Source organism: Coloeus monedula (genome assembly GCF_965178545.1).
Source record: "Coloeus monedula genome assembly, chromosome: 3".
Taxonomy (NCBI): domain Eukaryota; kingdom Metazoa; phylum Chordata; class Aves; order Passeriformes; family Corvidae; genus Coloeus; species Coloeus monedula.
In genome coordinates, this window is record NC_138783.1 from 28,254,291 (window position 1) to 28,278,672 (window position 24,382).

The 24,382-nt window shown below is 37.7% G+C and overlaps 1 protein-coding gene across 1 annotated transcript in view; it reads right to left on the reverse strand.

The window, feature by feature from the left end:
• The window catches only part of KPNA1 (karyopherin subunit alpha 1), a 54,461-nt gene that overhangs the window by 26,441 nt on the left and 3,638 nt on the right, over nucleotides 1-24,382 (reverse strand). The window contains exons 2-7 of the mRNA XM_082277888.1: nucleotides 15,193-15,326; nucleotides 14,300-14,407; nucleotides 12,498-12,597; nucleotides 11,840-11,934; nucleotides 9,587-9,718; nucleotides 768-856 (exon numbers count right to left, since the gene is read on the reverse strand). Coding sequence (XP_082134014.1) covers nucleotides 768-856; nucleotides 9,587-9,718; nucleotides 11,840-11,934; nucleotides 12,498-12,597; nucleotides 14,300-14,407; nucleotides 15,193-15,321 — 653 coding nt within the window. The 5' untranslated portion in view covers nucleotides 15,322-15,326. The remainder of the gene's footprint in view (nucleotides 1-767; nucleotides 857-9,586; nucleotides 9,719-11,839; nucleotides 11,935-12,497; nucleotides 12,598-14,299; nucleotides 14,408-15,192; nucleotides 15,327-24,382) is intronic.

A 24,382-nucleotide genomic window follows, 5' to 3' on the forward strand; every position in this document is an offset into this window, starting at 1 on the left:
CTGCTGCAGAGTCTGCAAAGGACACAGACTGAGTAATCGTAATTTGGACATGACAACACAAGATGGTGTCACTGTTTCAGCAATAATATGCTTCTTAAGCAGAGGACCATCAAGATAATTAGCAGGCTAGAGAAATGACACACAGTGGGATGTCAGTGACCTGGATTTGTTCAGCCTTAGAAGGAGATGGTGCAAGAGGAGATACAACTGCTGCCAACAACACTTTAACAGGTAGATACAGAAAACAGGAAGCCAGACCCTTCTCAAAGGTGCTCAGTGACAAGACAAGAGGCACTGTCACGAGGTAAAACACAGAAAATTCTGATTAGGTATCAGAACACCATGTTTCACTATGCCATGGTCAAATACTGCAACAGGTTACACCAGGTAGTTATGAAATCTACTTTTGATGTTCCAAATTTGACTGGTTAAGTAGTTGAGCAATCTAATCTGATCTCACCTGCTATGAAGAAAGGCTTTGACTAGATGACCTCCAAAGGTGCCTTTCAACTTAAATTATTCTCTGACTCTAAAATAAGCCCAGACATTCACCAACACTGTAGAATAAAATAGTTCTAGCTTAGCTGCTTCTAAAGCATGTTTCCATTTTAGCTTCATTACAAAAGTAGTTCAGGACTCCCCATTAAAAACTCTGATCAGTCCACAATAAAAAAACCCGATATTATTATTCTTCAAGGCAAAACCCAAATTTCACTCTTATCAGACACTCAAGCAAAATTCTGGAAAACACATTAAAACATACTTACTGCAATAAAGGGGGCAAGATATTACAGTCCAAAACATAGTCTCTGCACATAGTGCTGTCTCCAGCAATGTTGCCAAGAGCCCATACTGCCTGTAATGAAAAACAGAATAATAATTGCTTTTATTCTCAAAATTCCACCAGTTTAACATATGTATTAGAGTTGGGAGACAATCTGTTCTCACTGTTAGGTCCTGGACAATGTACAGAAGGGGAATGCATTCTGGTTGCATATTACATGTATACACTCAAGCTCACTATATGATTCAGGAATATTTATGGAGATCTAAGAAGAACACCATAACAGCAAACATGTATGTCTCCAACGATTGTGCAGGCAGACATACCCTTGCTCTGTCCACAATATAAGAGATGGGCTCAGCTCTTCAGGCTTATGAACACTGTAATTCTACACTCCTTGTTCACAGCTAATTTAATCCCAGATGTTCGTAGCACAGGTCAAGCAAGTCTGTATCTACCCAAAAATGTTTGTGTGGAACAGCCCATATTAGTATTTACTACAAAGCCATAAAAGCATGCATTGTTTACACAGTCATAGATAAAAATGAGAATCTATGTGCAAGATAAACCAATATTCAGAATTAAAGAGTTCAGATGGGCATTGACATACATTCTTTAAAATAAAACTACATGAGACAGAACCACTGTTGCTGATTAAGTCACGTGCATGGCAAAATGTAAGGGTTTGGACATCAGTACTGCCCCTAACACTTCATTTTGAGAAGATCAAAAATACCAGAATTAAAGCAACATGAAATCCATCTTCTGTAATATGATGAGAATAGAAGATTTAATTAGTTTTGATTTATACATTTGGGCCAAGTGCTGCTTTTTGTATCACTGTCCACTAGAATGAGAGCTATAACTTAAAAATTTACAAGTAGTCTATGTCAAGTATGAAAACGATTTTACTAATTCCTTGCAAATTACAATATTTTGTCACACAAGGAAGCTTATGAAGTTCACATTTGCTATTTATTTCAAGTTAGCAGAAGACTAAGCGTCATATCAAATAGATACATGTATCTGCTTATTCAGTTGGTTTATTTGCCTTTGGGCTTTACAGATACATGGATCTGTACAACCACTGGAAATACTTCCAATTATGCATACAGAGGACAAATGCAATCCTATTTGTCATGGATAGCAGCTGAATGTCCTCCCCAAATTTCTCTTCAATTGAAGGCTATGTATACAGTTGCAGTAGAACGTGTTAGAGTGCATAACTATTTCTCCAATTGAACAAAGCAAGTTCCTCACACAAAATGAACATGTTTTTTTCCTCTCCCTATACCTATTTGAAATAAACTGCTCCTCTAAAAAAACTGACAGAATTGCCAAATTTTTTACCTAAAGGAAATTTTTTGATAACCTGAAATAAACATATTTATTCATTTTCAATATGGTGTCAATCAATTTATTGCATTAGGTTTCTCCTGTAACACGTTTTTAAACAGTGGCAAAAAAATGCTACTTGAAAAACAGACTTCAACCACTCTAGAGGCCCAAATTCACTAGCAAACCCTGCAAAACGAATACAGCTAGAACCAGAAGTATATACAGAATGTAGATAACAGATGTCAGCCTGCTAGATACAAAATAAAGAGAGTCCTCCTCTGTACCAGTACTACTGACAACAGCATAGGATTGGAGCCATTAAACAGGGAGTTGTGAAGAGAGTAGGCGACTGTTCTGGGGAAGGATTAGTTTGTTTTGTTTTCTACTGTTTTCCAGGCTTTTGCTGTCAGCCACAGTCAGAGGCAGGGCACGAGACTATACTGACCTTTGCCATGAAACAGCACAGCCATTACTACTATGTAGTGTTCCCCCAAAACTGATCTTCATCATTATTTTTCATTCTAATTCTTATCCTTTTTACAGCTGTTGTGACAACAGTTTATCTAAGAACCTTGGGTCTGGCAGTCTCTTGGACTTAAGGCACAGAAGACAGCTACCAGAAAAATTTAGCTTAAGAGACAGAATATATGCCACCTCCTGCAAAATGTCAGTCGTGTTAGAACTTTAAGGAGCCACACCTGTTGCTCACCCCAATGTTTGCATTTCTGCAGCAAGAATAAGCCTGAGGAATGAGCCAAAGATTTCAGACAGTTCTAAATAAACTTGTGAATCTTCTGAAAACATTTAGTGAGGGGAAAAAGTTAGAATTTATAATAATTCCCTTTCACTGAAGATGTGAGTAATTTTGTATGAAGACACAGTGTCTTTTGCCTGGACACCCTTACACAGGTAAAAAACAAGGAAGCCCTATTCCATCTGCCTGTGGTCTTTGTTTCTGCCATTATAACAATATCTATTTTTAGGGTTGACAAGACTGATAATCACTTAATCCAAGAATCCATTCTGACCCTGAATGACTGACTGGTTTTGCAACAGCAAATCTCACATCAAAAAGTCTGACCAGAGAAGTCAAATAGCACCTCTACTGCTTTCCCACTCTTCATTTTTTTTATGGCAAGGAAAGTCTGGCTGAGTAGTCTGGTATCACAGGACCTGGTAAGAGAAGATGTTGCAAGAAATCCTTGTAATGCTAATGACTGATAGAACACAAGATGCCAATAAATTGAAATATCTTTAGAAAAATATGCATTTCATTCAATAATGAAGATGTCTTTCATTAGGGAATTACTTCAGCCCTTCAGATAAGTAAGGAATGCAAGTTAAGCTCGTTTAAACTCATCAGACACTGCCATAAATGCAAAGCTCTGTCATGGTTTTCACAGACAACACATGAACAATGACAAGTTTCTTCAGAGTTTGTTTGAATAATGTTCAATGGTTTCCATTTCTTCTTTTGAGCACTCCTCAAGATGCAAATACTTGCCACAACATTATGGCTTTGGCTTCATTCTACACAACTCAAATGTTTTCATCTTCTTTCCTGCATAGTTGCAGAAGTAAAAGGATATTTAATTCCATTAAATTTCAGAGCTTATTAAATTAAAAAAATATTTGACCAAAAAAAAATCCATTTCAGTACTTTCTACTATCTAAATCCCAGCTTAAAGACGACAGCAATTTTGAGATTTGTAGCCTGGTTTTTTAACCCACATCTTAGGGAGAAAGCTGTGTGCAAACTCAAAGTGCAAATGTTGCCTTGTTAATTGACAGCACCTATTTTTATACACGTGTATAAATTTCCATTTATTGCTAACAGTGGAGTAGGGCTTGTTGCAAATCTTTGGTTTATTTTACTCATCACTGACCTCCAATGTTTTTTCCTGCAGTGCTGGACAACTTCAGTAGTCAGCAAAAGTAAAGTCTAAGTCTTGTAGAGCACTGTTGAACCATATGGTGCCTTCTGTGAATAATCCCTGTGCTTTTTGACAACTCTCCACTTTCCCCTGGATTCTGAGGATTCTCAGCCATTATTTCTTCGGATATTTAAACTAAGTGCTTAAGCCAATCACCAACAGTGTGCAGACTTTGCCTCTCAGTGGAGAGGAAATATTATAAAGAATCAGCACTTTCTCAACATTTGGATGCTGACTTGGGAAAAGGATCTAATGCTGGGATGAAGATGATAAAGATTAGCTTGCATACAAGTGTGATTGGGTAAGTGAACACAAGGAAGGATACCAGAAGGACACATTCCTAAGAGATGACTGCTACTTTGTCCTACCACAGAAAACATCTTTCTTTCAGTGGCTGGAGTGGTCCTCCTTCTCACATCTCACCTGCCAAACAGAGAAAGTAGCTCAAACTCATACCTTGACTGTTTGTCCTGATTGTGATTATCAAGAGTTTGTTAATAGGACTGCTGACGTAAAAGCCTAACAGAGCCTGAACACGACTCACAGGTCAGCTCTGCCAAGCAAGTGATGGTGTCCTGGTTTGAGACAAATTCGGAGGAACGTCCAAAAGGAACATCCTCTGACAGAAGGCAGGTTACAGCCACCTCTCCCCCACCAGATTCAGAAAGAATGTTTCCTCGGAGGAAAGTGAAAGGAAAAAAATTTATTTAGCAAACACAGTGCACACAGACACAGGAAAAGAATAATGCTAAATAATAAAAACCTCTCAGTGTGGAGAGAACCTGGGTAGATCTCAGAGTCCCTTCTGTGGGTGTGACTTTCTCTCTTTCAGAGCTGGGTTGGCTTGGGCCCCTCCGGGCCAAGGCGTAAAGGTCTCCCAGATGATGTTCTGGGGGTAGCAAGTCCAGATGAGAAGAAACTGAAGTATCAGGAAAACTCCTTGCTTTAGCTAACGAACAAAAAGCTAGCTACAAAGTGGGAGAATGCCACTCTCTTCCCTGCTGCAGAAAGCCAAGCTGAGCAGCCAGGCAGGAGAAGCCAGCAAGCTGAACTGCGTTTTGGAACACAGTGCCAAAGGAATTCCACTGGCTTCATCCCGCTCTCTCTTAAAGGTCTGCCTTAAAGCCACAGAAAAGGACACAGGGTTCGTGTCTGGGCATAGAGCAGGCGATAGGGGATACACATCATAAAGTCACCCCTAGACATTCCTCCCCTCATCCCATATCATTGGCTGAATGTCCAAATTAACATATTCTAGCTCTACACACACACATTAATACATACATACATACGTATGTATGTATGTCACCCCAAGATAGATGGTTACCAAAAGGAATAGCAATACAACTAGAAATGGAAAAATACCGAGGGAGAAGCATACTGGTTGTGTCAGCTGTGTCAACTTTCCCAAAGGAGAGCAGGGCAGCTGGGGATGCTCATGCCACCGGCTGTCCAGCGCAGCACGATGACACATATCTGTCACTGTGAGACAGTATCAATCCTCTTCGACAGGCAGCACAATGCCTTGCATGGTTTTTGAAGGAAATTCTATGTTCATCAAGGAAACTCGAGCTGACATCTGGGTTTTAAGTACCACAGAACGGGAAGTCAGGAAAGAATTGCAGCTAAGACACTGCTGAAGCCACATCAACCTTTAAGCATGTCTAAAGGGTTTTGATGGAGTCTTTCAATATAATTAATTTCAGGCAGGAAGATCAAAATTTCTAGATGTCTTATTGAAGAAAAAACCCATGGTAAGTGGAAGAGGGCTAGGACATATGCCACTGACTAAACCTAAAAATCAGTACACCAAAAACAGAAATGGGGAGAAGCAGGGAGATGTAGCCAAGGTGTTTTTCATAAATAATACTGATGTAGATTCTGTGATAAATTCAATTTCTCTGATGGGAAAAATGTATGCCAAATGGTTTGACCACTGACCACAAAGAAAGACTGACACACAGTGCAAGTAATTAAAGAGTTAAAGGATGGTAGGCTAATTAAATGAGGCCTGCATAGCTTAATGGGAAACAGATCTTGCAAAAGTACGTAAGGTATAATTTCATTAACATGCATGTTGCTTATTAAACATAGCTATAAAGATTCCCTCACAGACTTCTATAAAACAGCTGATTTAGAATCTTCACTAGACTCAGAAACTAGCATACGCAAACGGAAAAAGTGCCTCATGTTAGATTAAAACTGGCTTATAAATATGAAAAATACATGTTGGGAAAATTGTGATCAGAAGGTAAGGTAAACTGGTATCTGTTCCTGAGCCACTGCTAAGGGAAGTTAGAAATAAAAGACAAAGTAAACATGTACATTTTTATGACTGACTTACTGTAAAACGAAAACAGTGGATAATGACTAGCCAGTAAGTAAAATATTATACATATTTTTTGTTTATGCTAGGATACATATTCAAAACTATGTTATCACCTAACATTTCCTTCTATAGAATTGCTATCCAAATTAGAACAAAGAATGACTTCCTAAACACAGCCTTCAATACTTCTTTTTCTCTTCATATTTTACTATATGATTATAGGGTTAGATTCTGGCCCCTGTGCCCTGAACATGTCATTATATTTTCTGTATTTTGCTGTATTTTTGTAATTTGTTACAAATGCAGTTGCTTGCAAATAATCATCTTCACAGTACTACAGTGAGACATAATTAGGGTGATCATTTTAGGAGAAAATCGTAGCCAAATATCACCCAGTTTCAGAAATCCAACTAGAGAAGCCCAGGATCAGACCCGCTCAAAACACAGGCCTAACTATAAAAATCACTACTGAGTTGTCCTCAACTACGAAATGAAAAAGAAATATTTCACCTTGAGCATTTAAAAACCACAGAACAAGTATCCACCTACTGAAAACTGATAGAAGGAAATCGTCCAGCATCAGACACTAAGCAGTAGAAACATTTTTCTCACAAACCTACAATCGGTTTAATTGTAAGAATTTCTTTCCTATTCTCCTCCATGCACTATAATTTGTTCCAACTTCAACAAACAGGGTCACAGTGTGACAAATAAAAGCCTCCTTTACTACCCACTCATCTGTTCCCAGGGCAACAATCTGTGCATATACTGAATGAGACAAGAGTCATCTGGAAAAATACTATGGAATTGTGTACTACTGCTATCCTGCAATACAGAAGTACAAAAGCTAACTTCTCAGTGCTTATATGCTTTTAATTTTTGTTTCAGATGATACTATGGTGAAGTGCTTGAGGCTTTTTAAAGCTGTAGGGAAAAAAGCAGAATTCCTCTTATGTTGACCTGCATGAAACCCCAACTCAGCTGTGAGCAGGGCTGCCATCTCCAGAGCTGCAGCACAGAAACCCACTATGAAACAGTGTAGGTAACACTTTGCCATGGTACATTTTCCTTCTTCAGCACAGCTTACTACAAAGCAATTTGTAACTGGTATTTAGAGATTACCAGCAAGACAGAGATTGTGAATTTAGCAGCACCTGAACGGCACAGAAGAATATTTTCCAGTAATGACAACCAAGCCACTCTGCCTGCCTGCAATCTGAATTTTAACACATCAGCAGTTCATTAGGAGGCACAGAGGGGGGAAGGAGCCAGATAAACTACTTAACTGTGGCCCCTAAGCTCTTTCGTTAATTCACCCATCTTAAGATCGAAGGCCACACAACTTAATCTACACAGGTTTGCTCTTCCCACCTGCTCTCTGAACATCAGCAGGGATGATAAGAACCTAATAAAAAAAGCAAGTTAGCTCTTGCACAGAAGATCAATCATTAGGAGAAAAATAAGTAAGAGTAGCCTTTACCATATACAGAGCACCAATCCTTCTGCAGGAAACAGCACTCTTCAAGTGATGGCTGAATTTGGAAAGCAATGCTACCAAGTTCAACCCCCAAAATACAAAATCTAAAAAGCACCATATAGCTAAGTCTGGATGGATTTTCACATGGGCAGAACATAGCACTTATCTGCCATTTTGGCAAGTTCCCTATCACATTTCTGATTTCTACAACAACAGCAGACTCAATTCCTCAAAGCTACAATAATGGACAAAACATACCTCTTGTTTTCTTTAATATTTTTTCAAACACCTCAATCAATTCCTCTTTAAAAGCCTTCTCAACAGTAACTCAGCCTGAGACAGAGCATTGAAAATGGAAAGATACAAAGTGGAATAACTTGAAAGCTACAAGCAACTAAGAAAAAAAAAAAATCTGTCTTGTGGCAAATGTTAGGCAACCTTAAGTACAGGTGGTACATTCTGAGCCAGCTCTACAAGAAAGAAAGGCAAGTTACACAAAGCAGTCCAATGTTTATGAGTTGGGACCCCTCCAATCATGCATCTCAATACAGCCAAATGCAAGGTCAGACATCTAGGAACACAGAATAGAGGTCACACTTACAGGATGGAGAACTGAACCCTGGAAGTCAGTGACTCTGAAAAGAACAATGGATCATATTGGATAATCAGCTTAAGCTGAGCTCACAGCCAGCTTCTGTGGCAAGGAGTCCGCAAAGACACTGGATATTTACACACCAAAGTATCAAGCGGAAGTGAAAATGAGGTACTATCTCTGCAAACAACAATGCCAAAAGAGTGCTACTGCAATAGCCAGTGCTCATTATTTCACCACCACAAAAAGATACAGAAACTAGAAGAAATGTTCAGAAAAAGCTCACCAAAAAACAAACCAACCACCACAGAAATATTCTCAAAATGAGAATTCAGTGCTTCATTTCATTTACTCAAGTAAAGCTTAAGCTATGGTCTGCAAGTAGCTATAGGAAAAAACACAGAACTTACTAATGGAGTAGAGAATGTAACAAAAGCAATACCTGGACCCAAAGCCAGTCAAATTTGTATAGTAAAGGTACATACTTTCACATTAGGATTAAGATTGGCTGAAACTAAATTTATTAACATCGTTAATGTTTCATCACCCTAAGTCTTCCAAGCAAGATTATATGTCTGAAGTACATCCTTGTTCAAATACAAGTTATAGACCTCAAATGGAAACTACTGAATCAAATGTTTGGTCTGTGCTTTATACTGATCCCTGTGGGCCTTGAAGAATATTCATCTATGCTGTAAGGAACTTGGAGAACAAACTATAACTTCCACTCATGCTTTATCTTCAGGAGAAACAGGCATGAACTTTCCATATCTAAAGCAATTATTCAAACAAGGCTCCCTGAATTCCTCCATACACAGAAATATACTAACCTGTTAGAGAACAAAATGGATTACCCCATTAGCTATGTTTAAATACATAATTTCCAGAAAGAGAAAAAAACAATATTTGCTTAGATAACTTAACACATATTAAGCACAAAGCAACTATTGTGCAAAATTGCCAAATACTGCATTTTCTCTAAAGGCTTTCTTACAGAATAGCCTTGTTCCTTTCCAGAAAAGGGAAAAAACCCCCATCAAAACACCAAACAAACAAAAAGTCAAACAAAAAAGCTTCCAACTCCACAAATTAACACACACACACAAAATTCAACACTGCTCTCAGTCTTTACCTGTTCTTGTACATCTTCAAACTCTGAACTAAGCAGCTCTATGAAGATGGGGACAGCTCCTGCTTGAATCACTATTCGAGTCTGAAGGGAATTTCCCGAGGCAATATTTGTCAGCACCCACGCAGCTTCAAACTGGAAAACAAAATACAAGTCAGTTTACCAGGAGCTTTCTATGCCACACCAAACATGGAGACTAAATGTCTTCTAAAACCAGAGAGATTTGGCATAGGACAAATGCGAGATATGACTAATTAACAGACAATTTGCAAAGAATTAGAATCATATATTTCAGGGTTATCACTATCACTTGAAACAAAAATTTGCAGAAGTTCCTTACGAGAACATCGAGTTTGCTGTGGCTTCTCAAGTCTTTTTGGTTTTGCTATGCATTTATGTTACCTTTGCCTTTCTTAATGGCTAAGAACCTGTACACATAACAATGTGCCTTCCCACGTGACATGACACCTGCATTCACTGAATCACCAGTGATATTCCTGAAGATGCAGGAGAAGACATTGTTTGACAAAATTTCATGGATGTGAAGCAAATAAAAGATCTAAAAGAGATTAAAAAAAAAAAACTCAAACAAAACCAGATTTCTAAAAAACAACTCAAAGTACTTCTGTCCAACTCTGGTGATCAATGCCAAATGTTATTAGAGTACGATGTTCTTATTCAAGACTTGAAGCAAAAGTGAGATCCTGAACTAATACCCTGCATCTTTTAACTGTTTTTGTCATTTATTGTTTTAATTTCAACTCGCAAAAGCATTAACTTTTTAAGATGAAATGCAAATTTTAACCCTACCTGAGACCTCAGGCCTCAGAAAACGCAGATTCTAGAAATCCAAATCTGAGTAGGTTTCTGCATGCTTTCAGCCCAAAGATTATTACACTACACTAGTGTAATAAATCTAAATCTAAATCTAGCAAATCTAAATCTTATCAGGTCCATCCAGAATCTATAGAATTAAAAGACTGCTAAAAGGTGAATGAAAAGTAAAAATCAACAAACAGTAAAAATGGAAAGTTGTAAACTATAAATGACCAATTTTGACATTACCAAAAGATGCTGATCCATCAGTATTCCAGTGAAAATACCAACATACCTTCAAAAACTATCTGTCTCTCTCTGAAGAGCAGCAAGGATTTATATTTCAGGTTTAATCATAAAAACAACTCCTGCTAAGGAGTTGCACCAAATCCTGAAACATGCCTGAAATAGTAACTCGAGAATTAAGCCTAGACTTCCAAGGCTTTTCATTTTTAAGTGTTACTAAAGACTTTGGTTTTGAAAGTACAGTTAATCCTGCCCTTCTGATCAACTGAAGAAAAAACTATCTTCTTCTAGTAAGATGTGATCAGAATAAACAATTCCAAAACCAACCAGCTTAAATCTGATACATGTTCTTAGTTACTGTCCACAGACTCCTCAAAGGAAGCTAAGAGACCTCTGAAATTCTGTGGATAACAATTTGAAAAGTAATACCTGTAAATGATTTCTCTAATGTATAAGAAAACTGTAAATTTTTTGCATATTTCCAGTCAACAAAATTTGGATTTCGCATGGCATTCACAAACCTGTTGCCTTACGCATTTTGAAAGAACACCAATTCTAATTTAAGTGTTGTACTTAATGGTTACATGTTAATATATTTTTTAACCTAGATGATTTGTTTTTAACTAGGTGATTTGTTTTCTTTCACATTCTATTAGCCAAGAAAGACTGACCAGAAAAATGGACAGCTGGAAATAAGACAAAGGTCCAAAAAAATTAACCACCATTGTAGCACACATAATTCCGTTTTTTCAAACCACAATAAGGTTTCCAGCTTTCTATGCTGATCATTACATATTGATTTCTAATTCTAAACTTTTTTTTTACTTTAATCCAAAATTTAAATCCTAATTCTGAAGATTTAAAACTGTCTTCAATTAGTACAAAGAAGACAAACATTAAGGTTTTGTTTAATAGCTTTTCATCTGCTAAGTTCCAAATTTCAAGCTCTTGTTTTTGTTAAAGTCTGAAGACCCCATCCTATCAATCACTCAGTGCATGTCAGACATCTCTCTCTCTCTCTCTCTCCTGTAGCCAGAGGTCTTGCCAGAAATTCTGAAGATAAAATAGTTTTTTTAACATAGTGAAGAAAGAGAGGAAGTACAGCTGAACAAATCCTTAATTTTTTTTCCTTTCTAATTTGCATCACCCAATGCCTTCCTAAACTAGAAGACAGATACATTTATATTTTTATACCTGTAATGTACAATTTTCTTTTCTCTTCAGGAACTCCACAAACCTGGCCACCACTCCCTGTGTGCTTATGACTTCATCTATTGGAGGATTTGGTTCTGTTTAAAATAAAAAGTTAAGTTAGATACATTCATTTCTTTGTAAGGAAATTCTCAAATTACTGCATCAAAACAATATCCAGTGACATACTGACTGCTCTTTTCTTGGAGTGTGTTCTTTTTCTACAACACTTCACTAAAAGGCAATGGACTCCTGTGTGTCAACATAAGGAAACTCCAATCTGAGTTTTGAGGTAATAAGATAACGTGATTCAAAGCACTGATGCACTCAGTAGTTTAGGCAGACTGATTCCACAGCAGCAGCTCTGTGCAGTCACTCGGGCATGCACACATGCAGAGGAACTCTGGTATATCAGCATATTTGAGCCACAGAGACACTGCCTACAACATTTAAACTTACATCCAAGAGGAGATCTCACATCTGCAACACTTAGTACAGATTTCAAGAAAAGAAGTGACTATTACATACATCAAGCTGACATTGTGTAATGCATAGCTTGACCCAGAAATTTCAGTGTGAAACTCAATTTTTATTGCTGTCAAAGTAAAACCACATGCCAGGGAGGCTTCTACATTTTTCTCTAAGTAATTTCAGCCCTTACCTTTAGAAAGCAGCTTTCGGAACTTCTGGGTGGCTGAGAGCTGCTGTTCTGGACTATTGGAGAAAATCATCTCAATCATATCAGAGGTGATGACTGCACTCTAGGATTTAGGTGGGGAAACAGAATGAAGGTGATAGAGAGCCAAAGGGGAAAAAAAATCAGGGATTAGTGATAAACAGGTTACATTTGCTAAACTAGTATCAAGTTTATCTCTTATTGAATAAAAACTTAGGTAAGACCATTATGGACAACAAAGGAATCGTTATACATGTACATCCACATAAGGCAGCATCATTCTTAAGTGCAACTTTGCTTTACTGAAAGCCAAAACCCAAATTTTCCTCAAGATATAGCAAGAAAATTGCTCTTCAAAATTTTTCACTGGTATTTTCTCCCTTCCTCTAAAATAAATGTCAAATTGTCAGCTTCAACAAAAAGTAATTATGTTAGCATTTAGATTTCCCTAACATGTACCTTTTGATTTATTCTCTTACACCAAAATGTATAGGACCTGTCATTTCTAGAAGAGTTGACAAACCTTGATAATGCTTATCATCATTAAGGAGTATTAAATTTTCCATAATACTGATGGTTTCCAATAATATTACTAAATTAAATCTGCAACCTCTCCTTATCCTAGGTAAAATCTGACATTCTGTTCACCACATGTGTACCCATGTAAAAAAGTGTAAGAAGTGTCAGATTTTTTTCTTCCACTTCTAATCTAAATCCTCAGATACATCTGATCCCAACCCTTAAACAGACAGGGAGACAGATGACAGTGCTGAAAATACTTAAGCGTTGTCTGTAACAGCCAACAGCTCCAACTGTTAAGAGCCTGAAATTAATGGCAAACTGTGTAATGACAATATCTATCAATTAGGCAAAATCCTTTTCTTACTTTTTACTATCTATCCATTTGTTTCACATAAGCTTCCACACAAATGATTAATGGTATTTAGGACTTGCCTGATATTTGAATACTATCTTGAAGAGCAAAACCATACATTCTATTATCTGTTTATGAGCACTTCTCTGTTTCTCAGTAGTTTTCAAGGCTCATATAACCACCAATAGTTCAGTCTGATTTCTATGGAAACATCACTTGCATACTCTGAGCACAGACACTGTGAAGATCAGCGACACTTTTAAGTGAGAACTGCACTTTCCCTTAAATCTTCTGTAATAGAACTGAAACCATTACCATTTTTCTTTCCAGGAAGAAAGTAAAAAAGTGTAATTCTAACTAAAACTGTTTTTCTGTAGTATTAAATTCTAGCATGGGAAGGAGTTCAAGGCCTCACGCACACAGTTAAGCTAGGTCTAGCAGTGTTTCCAACACTTTGGTTCAAAATGGTGCCACTTGAAAGTCTTCTAAGAAAGATTTCCACTGAGCCCCTTTTTAACTTTGTGAATTGCAATAACACACTGCCTGATTTATATTTTCGAGTTTCAAGCATTATGAATTTCAGATTAAAAAATCCCCAACAACTCTGGGCAACAGTTGATAGAATCACCTGTAATGGTAAACACCAAATCCAGAAAGTGTGATCAGCCTGCCAGGACAATGAAATTTTATTTAATTTTCTTGACCACATATCCTCTGAAAAACCACTTGCTGTATCCCTGACATTTTTCTCTCATGTAATCTGTTTCAGGGCGGTTCACTGAGACAGGTGTCTCAGAGCTGTCCATCTCTGAATGCATTCTTCACGTTATTCTGGAATTTCATTCCCATCACGTCACTGCACAACAGACCTGCCCAGTTTCAACAAACACTGTATTCATTTCTCATCACTTACAGAAGTCATCTCCATGTTGTTCATCTGAGCCTCATGGAAACCCCCATCGGACATCACTTCCTCCTCTGCTTCTTCCTCGGCCGTTGCAACATTTCGGCGTTTAAACAACTAAAGAGATAAAGTGTTTAATATATATATGTATTTAATATATATTGCATAGCCCATATTTACACAGCATGTTGTGTTAGGCTGCTATAAAAATTATATATGCTATCACCTGAAAGAAGGTAGTACACTGGCTACAGGACTTCAACTGACAACACACGGAGAAAGTTTGGCCATGGAGTAAAGGAAAACAGCAACCTGCTAAAATACCAGTTCCTAAAATTTCTGAGAATTTTTCACTAATATCCCCTTCTCTTCTTCACCATCTGCCTCCATCTACAAGCTGTCTAGCTTCCATACCATCGCTTTCTTGCAGAGGATGCTGGGCCTCAAAGACCTGATAAATTCCTGTGTATTACACATCTTCACAGAAAACATGCAGGGGCTCTGACAATCGAGTTACAGTGGCAAAGAGAGGGCTTTGGATGATGATCATACATAGGATATTATACTGGGATGAGCAGAATTTGGTTGCTATGACTTTAAAGAAGGTATCCAGTTCGAGATGTCATGAGGAGAGCCAGAGAGGCTTAGCTACTGGTCAGTTTTGTTCAAACCCTCAAGCTGCTCTGGCAATGTTACACTTGAGTGAATGAGGAGCACTCACTCTACGTCTTGTAAAGCCTGCAGAAGAGGCAGTGAAGTCCGCAAGTGATTCTGATTTCAGACTATGTATGAATGTGGAGGGCGGGAACAACTAAGAAGGGGCTTGGGAGAAGCAGAGAGCCAGACACTGCAAGACAGGACTGTTTAAGGACTGATCCCAGATATCAACTGCTGTGCATTACCTGCTCCTCTCTCTTTTGCTTCCGTAGCTGAAGACCCTCTTCCTCCCGCCTGCGACGCATCTCGTCAGGGTTTAGAGATTTGTTCTTGTAGCTCTTCAGCCGGAAGTTCTCTTTTCCTGAGGTCGTCATGATTCCTTCACAACGCAATTTAAAAAAGACAGAATTACTCTTCAACAACACATCATTTTATATACTGTCTCCACTCCTTAAATTCTGTAGCCATGAACTTCCAGCCACTGCCCCCCTATATTCCATCACCCAACTTCCAATAAAGTTTAGAAGGTAGAAAGTAAAATTTCACAGAATTGTCACTTTGGTGTGTCAGTTCTTCACATCAGTCTAACAAGCTTTTATTTTTTGAGGCTTCAGAGAGCAAATCTAATACTTTATTAAGAAAGAACTAAGGTCTATAAGGCAGAGTATATAGCCTGGGCTAAAAAGAAAACTGCACTTTAAAATTTTAACATTTCTCCACACAGAGAATTTGCCAACTTACATACTCTTGTCTTTACTCAGAAGTGAAAGTGTCTTAGCTGCTTTTTAGCTTAATTTACTTTGCATGTCAGTACAGGGGCTTTTTTTTTGCACTTCATATTCATGTTTTCAGTTAATTCAACATAACCCTGTTGAAGAAACCCTGTGTTCTTTCTATCCAGACAAGGCCTACAAGGAAATTGAAATGAAAAGAAAAATTTTACGTGAAGATGGTTTAACCATTGAAAATGCTCAGTCCTGCAAAGAAAGCAGTGCTATTGTTCCCCTCCTCCCCACCCCAGTCCCTAATCCCGCCACTGTTTATGCAGAGGGGCCTTTCTTCAGTCTGTGATTTCCAAGTACCATCTGTCTTATGTAACTCAGTGGGTCAGCATTTATAGCTGCCCATGGTGATTTGCACATGTACAACACCGCACTTTGGAGCCACTTAGCATAAAACAGTAGGTAAAGAACTTTGTGGAAAGAACTCATCCCCCTGAAAACAATGGGTGTGGATTAGGTCTCTACTCTTAGTGCTCCATTCTGCTGCTACTCCTCTCCTTACATCACCCCTTTAAATCCAAAAGAGGTTGGGAATCAAATTCTCAACATGTCAGTGTTTCCATGTGTCTTCACAGAGATGTAGAATCTCCAACATATTGTAAATCCTGTAACACAAAATTTAGGAAACTGCACTATATAAAAAGTTACTCTACAGGACTTTCAAAGCTCTCTTTCAAATGCCCTAATGTGTTGCATTAAATAAGCTACCTACCTCAAATTCCATAAGCACAGAATCACCGGATGATAAACGATCTCCTGTGCACTTTTTACTTTAAAATGGAGCAACATGGGTCTATACAGATTCTCAACAGCTTAGGTTTCCTATTTAAAATACATCAAATGTATATCAAGTCTAACTACTTTTCTTTCAGTTAGCACAAAGAGTTGTAGGAGAATTAAAAAAAAAAAAAAAGGATACTCAAATATGCTTCTTGTTAGAGCCTCTTTTTAAGTTGCTGCTACCTGACAACCATTTATAAGAATTCTGACGATCAGAACTGACTTTCGCAGAAAACATTTTGAACATCACTTCAAGTGTTACTGTGTTCTGAAAACTGAGATTTAAAAAACTGTTCAGGGACACAAAACTACTACATTGATTGTCAGGCAGTCACAGTTTGCACCGAATGCAACATAAAAACCTGAGCATAAGGTAAGCAATTCAGCAGCCTCACTTTGCTGAAAAGGCTCTCCTGAAATGGCCTTTTTTAAATAAAGGTATGACAAAAAGATAAATCTCAGAGCACCAGAAGTTCCCTACTTCTTAACAGCTTTGAGACCCCTTTCTTCCTGTGTTTACATGTTTGATCTTCAAGTGTTAGTGTTTCTTAGAATATGCTTGGCAATTATATATTCTTCACATTTTCAGTTAAAGTGACTACTACCTATACTAAACACACACACTATTTGAAAAAGCCTGGGATTTTAACTGTAAAAAGAAGTTCAGTCAAAAAATACTCAAAATTTCTTTCATTCCTAAAATATTTTGAACAAAGTATTTTATATATTTTAGTATAAGCAAGTTGAACTCAAACACCAGGTGGACAACCATGAGCTAGAAGGACATTCCTAAAAGGAAAACAGCTTTGCAGACACTCTGGTCATTCTGTCCCTGACCATGAACAACGCAGGCATACACTACAGCCCAGATAACATCTCAGGCCTTCCATAATGTTATTAATAATTCTCCATTTTTGTCTGAAGTCTGTCTTCTCCAACTCATAAGACTGTATTTGCCTTTATTTGGGATTTCAGGACTTTGATAACTGCTTTGATAAAACTCCTGTGGTCATTTCACACCTTCACTTTCAATAACTACAAGTTCTTAATTTAATTGAATTCTTGACAGGGAACATCTTCCTTCCTTAATACCGAATTCATCTAACTTCTATTATGTAGCCTCTCCATATGTTCCAATGTTTCTAAACATCAGTGACACAACCAACTTCATTATAAGTAACTTTCCTTAAGTGTATTCTTCCTTCCCATGCTTTTAAACTAGTTTCCCCTCCATCTCCCAACTTGCATATTGACTTTCTTTCGATTAATTTTGCTTCTGTCTTTAAGGTAGTAATTTCCATTTTCCTTTCAGAGTTCTCTCAGCTCCTCCTGTTGCACCTTATGCCATTGTTTCACTTACTGAAAATACAGGTACAGGATTTACTTGAATTCTTTCTCTGACTTTACCACACCCCTCTACCCAACAGCTTCACAAGAATTCTCCTTCTTACACCCTCTACAAGCTGTAGCTGCAAGTTTTGGCTATGCTCATTTCTGACTTTGAAGACAGCTCGCTTTGCTGACTAACCCCTTCCTCTATTTCATGAGTAAACTCTACACTTAAAATCCTTTCAAAATAGTACATTGTCTTTTACCTGGGAGTACAAACGCCTACCACCAAATGACGGGGAAGAAAGTTTCTCTCATTAAAGGTGAAAAGATTGAACTCCATCACTGAGAAGTTACCAATTCAACTAGCGATGGGTTCAAGAATTTATTTTATAGTAGGCTGTCACTGGTAGTAAATAAACAAAATCCCAGCACATAGCCACATACCTATTTTATACACCTGTCTGTCTAACCTGTAGAACTGTTAAACCTATAGTTATTTTCTAGAAGTAGTTCTTATATCCCCATTGTATCTTTAAATCAATTCTTTCTTCACCATTCTTTCACTGGTTTCCTGACTACTGGTGAAAAATTCAATGAGCACATCAAAGATTCCATCCAGCCCACACACACCGCCAGCATCTTTGGACCTATTCAAATGTGTGAGCACACAATGGCTTTTTAGGACTAAAAGTGTAACAACTCTATGTTAGTTGTTACAGTCATCTAAGTACTGTTTGTTACAAATCTCCTCCTCCATTTTCAAGGATGTAGCTTTTTCCCCAGACTAAACCACGGAAGCAAAACAACTTCAAATTGTCTCACTGGTCTTCAGCAGCTTTGGTGTGACTTAGCTGAAAATCTTTCAATGGTCACTTTAAGTTCACCCATGCGGCAAATGGCAAACCCTGGATCTTCTCTGTATTGTCAAAATTAACGCTACTTCTGGAGAAAATCTGTGGTGGTTGTCATGGAAATGTTCTACCCATCTTTTCTTTCCTAAAGATAGCACAGTATTGTCCACATTTTTTGATATTCCTGGCTACAGATAAAAACCTCTGGAGACCTGGTAAGGAATTTTCATTGTGTATTTCTTGGGCTTTTGTGTAACACCACTCAAACCCCATATGACACCTTCTCCTTCTCAGTTTGTCTGCCATAAAAACAAATTTTAGCAAAATTAATCCATTAAGCATAATTAACTATTCCTAAATGTCTGCATTTCCATAAGGAAAACATCATCCCAAATTTTTTTGCTGATTAAGACAAGAACCCAACCAAATGTGGATGTGTTCTAAGCACACATTTCTAGGGGAAATAAGATATACTGCATTTCTCCTTGCTCATCAAGTCAAAGAAGCTCTGAAGCACTGGGAAATACAGCGTCACTTACTGCCATGACCTACCTTGTCCCAAGCAATCATCTAGATAGGAAGAAAAATGAACTCCCTGCCTTCTTAAATCAGCTATCACTGTCACTAGACTTAAGGGCTTTGCCAGAAGGAATACCATGTGACTCTTGGATATTCCACACGTCAGAGGTACCAAGAAGTAAAAATAAAGCCCTTACAAATCAAGAGCTGCATAATTATATATATATATATATATATATGTCACTCCGTATTTTTTTACACATGCAAGAGCATATATGTACCATGTATATATAATGAAAATAAAATTACCGAATACATCCTGATACTAAAGACTGTTAAGAAACAGACTTTCCGTCTTTGGAAATAGAGGCAAGATTAAGAAAAAAAATGTATTTCAGAAGTGTAGATCTATACATGACATTCTATCTCACAATGGGAATAGGTCAGAAGGGGAAGTAAAATTAAGGCAGAAAATCAAAGCAGAAAAGGAGTTTGAAGATAAACAATGTGATTAAAAACTATCGAAATATCCATGATTTGCCACACTATGAGAGTATGTTTCCTAACTGAGGCAGTTGTCAGAAGGAAAGGACTCACTGGAGGCAGACTTGGGAGTTCTGCTGTGCTGTCAAACTGCTGTCTCTCCTTTAGATTGCTGCCAGAGAGACACAGAAAAGATACAGGAGGCACTGTCAGCCCTGAAAGGACAACTTGTGTTAGAAATGGCACTGTCAAGACAGAACTCCAAGCAGTGAGAGAAGCTGAAATTATTCAAGGGAAGAAAGCACAAAACCTTTACTTCCAAGGAGATTTTAGTTTGTTTACTGGCTCTGCTGTGAAATTCTAGATGTCCTAGAGAAGAAGTTTCCTCACAATCACACTTCTTGACATCAAGCCAAATACCTACAGCACAGCCTGGACAGATGTTTGAGCAATTCCCTGAGCTCTGATTACAGGATACATCACCTTCTAACATTCTTCAGTATGAGACTAGGAAACCTATCCAATTTAAAAAGCTAACCTGAAAGCAGCACTTGGTCTTTCATTGCTCTCATCAACACGCTCCCAAAAAAATCAACATTTTGGCCACAAATGTGTTTGGTTTTTCTCCCTATGAAGTGTAGATTTTGGAAAGTCCTTCTAATTTGCTTTTTGGTAATTCACAGACAACAAGTCAGGATGCTAAGGGAAGTATTTAAATCTCATAGAAGTAAATGTCAGCTTTCTTGGAGAGGACAGACAACAAAAGCCCTTCATAACAAAACCATGAATAATACAAGGCATAGAATGACAAAAATATCACCTGGGATTAATGCTACCTCCCTGGAAAAACTTCTAGAGCAAAATCCTGCATTTGGCATCATCCTACAGAGATGAAAACACATCCACCAAGTGTTATCTGTTCTCAGTGTTATCTGAGAGAAAAATGAAAATAAAGGAAATCAACAGACGGACTTCTCTCTTCACTGCCATCTCTTGTCGTTTTAAAAACCAGCTCAGCCAGATAAACACTTTGATGAGGTTGTACCTACTTCTTTTGCAAAATTATTTGACAAATCATTCTGGCTTATAGGGGTCTATGGGAATGCCCACCAGAAGAAACACCCATATCATCTGAGGGACAGGGGTGTTACTTTCTCTCTGTCTTCAGACTCTTGTAAAGCTCAGGACATCTACAGGAAAGGATGTTTAATCATCTCAACTATGAAAAGCTATTGTCAAGCAAAGCACAGCCAATTTCCAAAAGCTCTGCTTACCTTCCTCTAGCTGTAAAATGGGATTGGGAAACACATCTCACAGGCCCTATAAAATTAGCACAGTATCTGTAAAGACCAGTAAAGTAAGTTTTGCTGATGATATATCAAACCCTAGCAATAACAAGGAAACAAAACAACCCTGTGAATTTCATTTTCTGTGGTTCATGAAAGCTGCAACAGCCAAACAGCAGGGATCCACACTCCTAGGGAAACCAGCACATAAGAACAATGGAGAAGAAAAGAACCACCACCCTCTGCTATCCAAAAGACCAGAAGATTAAAGGAGCTTCAAATGTAACATAAGAACTGCAGCCAAACATGAATAGAACATATAGCCTTGAAATAGGGTTCAGACTTTAAGGGACTTTCTGTCAAGAACTGGTATTAAGAAGTGGATTTCTTCATGGAACTGCTGCCCATCTCCATGTCTTTCAAATCTGCTTTATTTTGTAGGCTTTCTAGTCCTCTAAGAGTTTTTTCCTGCCCAGTGGTATGCCTTAATTCACAATTGTTTCTGTTCTAGCACTTTTATAACTCTGTGAAATAGCAAAACAAGTACTAACCCACCTAATCTATAGCTCATTTGGCATGTTCTAGCTCTAGACCACTTGGCAAGTTGGACTGGTTCTTGCTTAAAAATAATAATAATCTTAAAACTGAAAATAATTAATACAAGACCTAAAAGACAAACAACACTGCACAACATGGAATGTGATATTATAGACAAATTACACATTTAAATATTGACTGTTGCTCAAAAGCAAAAAAAAAACCACTGTGTGCTATCTGAAGAATGTTGAGACACCTATGTCAAATCTGCAGGGATGTCACATTTCAACACCTCATCTTGAGTTTCTCATCCACAAACAAAAAAAAAGGGCTGAAAAGGTGGCTAAAGTAAAAATAAACAACTACCATATCAAAGGTATTTCTGCAAAATTACTGATCTTTAAGGGTAAATTGATTATATCTCCAGGTAACATTCAGAAAGATCTTCCAAAAGATCTTACACGGTTCTTAGAAAAAAAGTACCTATTTTTTAAGAGATGTACTTTAAATCAGACCAACACCAGCTTGCCAGACTCCTGATATTCTTTATACTAAAAAAAAAAAAAAAAAAAAAAGGGGAAAAGAAAACAAAACAAAACAAAAAATCAAGGCAGTATATCTCTGGTTGCAGAAAAAACCCTGACCACTAACAGAAACAATTACCTGACACTTGGTGCTGTCTCAGAAACTGATCTGGCACATCAGCCTGTACTATTAGTAGGACCCACTGACAGCCACACAGCTGTACACTTAATTTTTAAAAGTTTGAGAATTATGTGCGCTTTTTTTGGCTCTTTTTTGAAGAAACACTGTTGAACAGATTAAGAAGCAATGCATTTACGAGGTTTATTGGAAAACAGTTTTAGCAAGGGGACACACCCACCCCACAATAAAAGACTATACACAGTGCATCTAGCACTTCACTCTACATTTACTACCATGAAGATATTTACAAGATGTTTTGAGTTCCGTTTTTTAAAGGTCCATCTTGACTTAACAAGGCAGCAGACACAGCTTTCAAAGTTCCAGAAAGCTTTTAACTTGAGTAAGAGGGCAAAAAAACTGTCAAAGCCAGGTCAATTTAAAATGAAAACATCTTCACATTTGTTAACTGGAAGTTTCTGACCAGAGTTGAAAACACAAAATTCCTTTACTGCATTCAAAGACACTGCAGTGTAATAAATCTGTTTCAATTAAAAACCCCTCACCTTCATTTCTATAACCCCACAGTCCACAATCAACCTGAGACCAAAAAGTTCCCACGAGTCATAAAACAAAGCAGCAAGCGATGGGGAATTAAACTTTTCAGTCACACAGGATTATACTGACATTAAAAAAATAACCTCATATTATTGCGCCCATCCACATGAAACAAGAGAAGTGATTATTCCTGTGTGCCAAAGGAATTTTAAAGAGGAGATACATTTGTATTTTGATTAAGATTACAGCACATCCTCTCTGCACTTACAGAAAGGGCTGGCCAACAATGTATTTTCTGTAAGGTCATATCTGAAAAAGGGACTGTATGGAGAACCACATTTAACAGTCATCTATCAGAAAAAAAAAATCACCCTAACATTTCTAAAATCCTAACATGCCCTAAAAATTCTTTATGAGTGAACAAGAACGCACCTTTTAGAATTTTGTATCATGTAAAGGAGAAATCTCTGACACTTTAAAACAAAATGGATTAAAAATACACTAAATTATTAATTAAATTCACTTTGTAGCTTCAAGAAGCTTTTGTTTGGGGTTGGGAATATCAGAAGGCACTGAAACTAAAGCTACCCCATGCTTCCCACGATGACAAATCTGCCTGCAACAATTGTATTATTTGCTGTGACTCAGCACTATGGAAGATACATGTGCAAACCCACAAAACAACAGTAAGTCAAAATTCGACTGATTTCATCCTAGCTTTGGACATCAGCAATGAAAGAGTCACAAAACACTGAGGTATCAGCCACATCAAGCCAAAACCCAGAGGCACTTCAAAGCTTCGTTATGTTCATTCTGCCTCCCTCATCCCATTTACACCTAATACCCCTCCTACCAAAAGCTCCTGAATCCAACAAACAGCACATTCACAGAGACACGTCTTTTCTGATCACTTATCAATGCAAAAAAAGGTAGAACAAGAACACGTAGGCAGTTGAAGACAGGATCATATGGAAGCTCTACAAGGAATCCCTGTATCTTTTAAGAGGCAATCTCACCCTACTTCAGACAAAAACCACAACAATCTAATGTTAATCACAACATTATTATCTGACTTTACTTACAGTTTGTGATCCACTAATAGGTGGCTTGTTTGCCAAAATGACATTTTCATAATTCAACTGGTGAATTTGCTTTCAAGTATAACCTTAGCACTAAATTTGGTAGGCTTACAATGCCTAGTTTGGAGATACATTCAGGATGTTTAGCCACAGGGTATTTATTTTATGGTTTTAGAATCAGCACATCACCTACATGTAATCTCAACTCCATATAGAATAAAATAAAGATCGGTGTGTGCCAAACCCGTTGGTTTCTCACAGAACATATGAATCCTCCTTCTGAGACTGATACACACTCTGAACTACCAAATAAAAACAGAAAAAGAGAAAATAAATTCTCTGAATCACAGGGAAGGTGTCAGCAGCAGGTGACTGGCTGAATCTTATGTCACACTCTGAAAGCTGAGAGTCTTTTACTCTCTACACACATCCAGGAACAGTCGTATTTCTTTCAGTTCCAATGCGTTTCAGCTCCTGTCTCCTCATGACACTAAGCAGTAATTATGTTTCAAGAAAGTATTCACATTATTCCAAACCAAATTTCTTCTGTCACTGAACTCTATTTACTCCTGTCTAACATGAACAG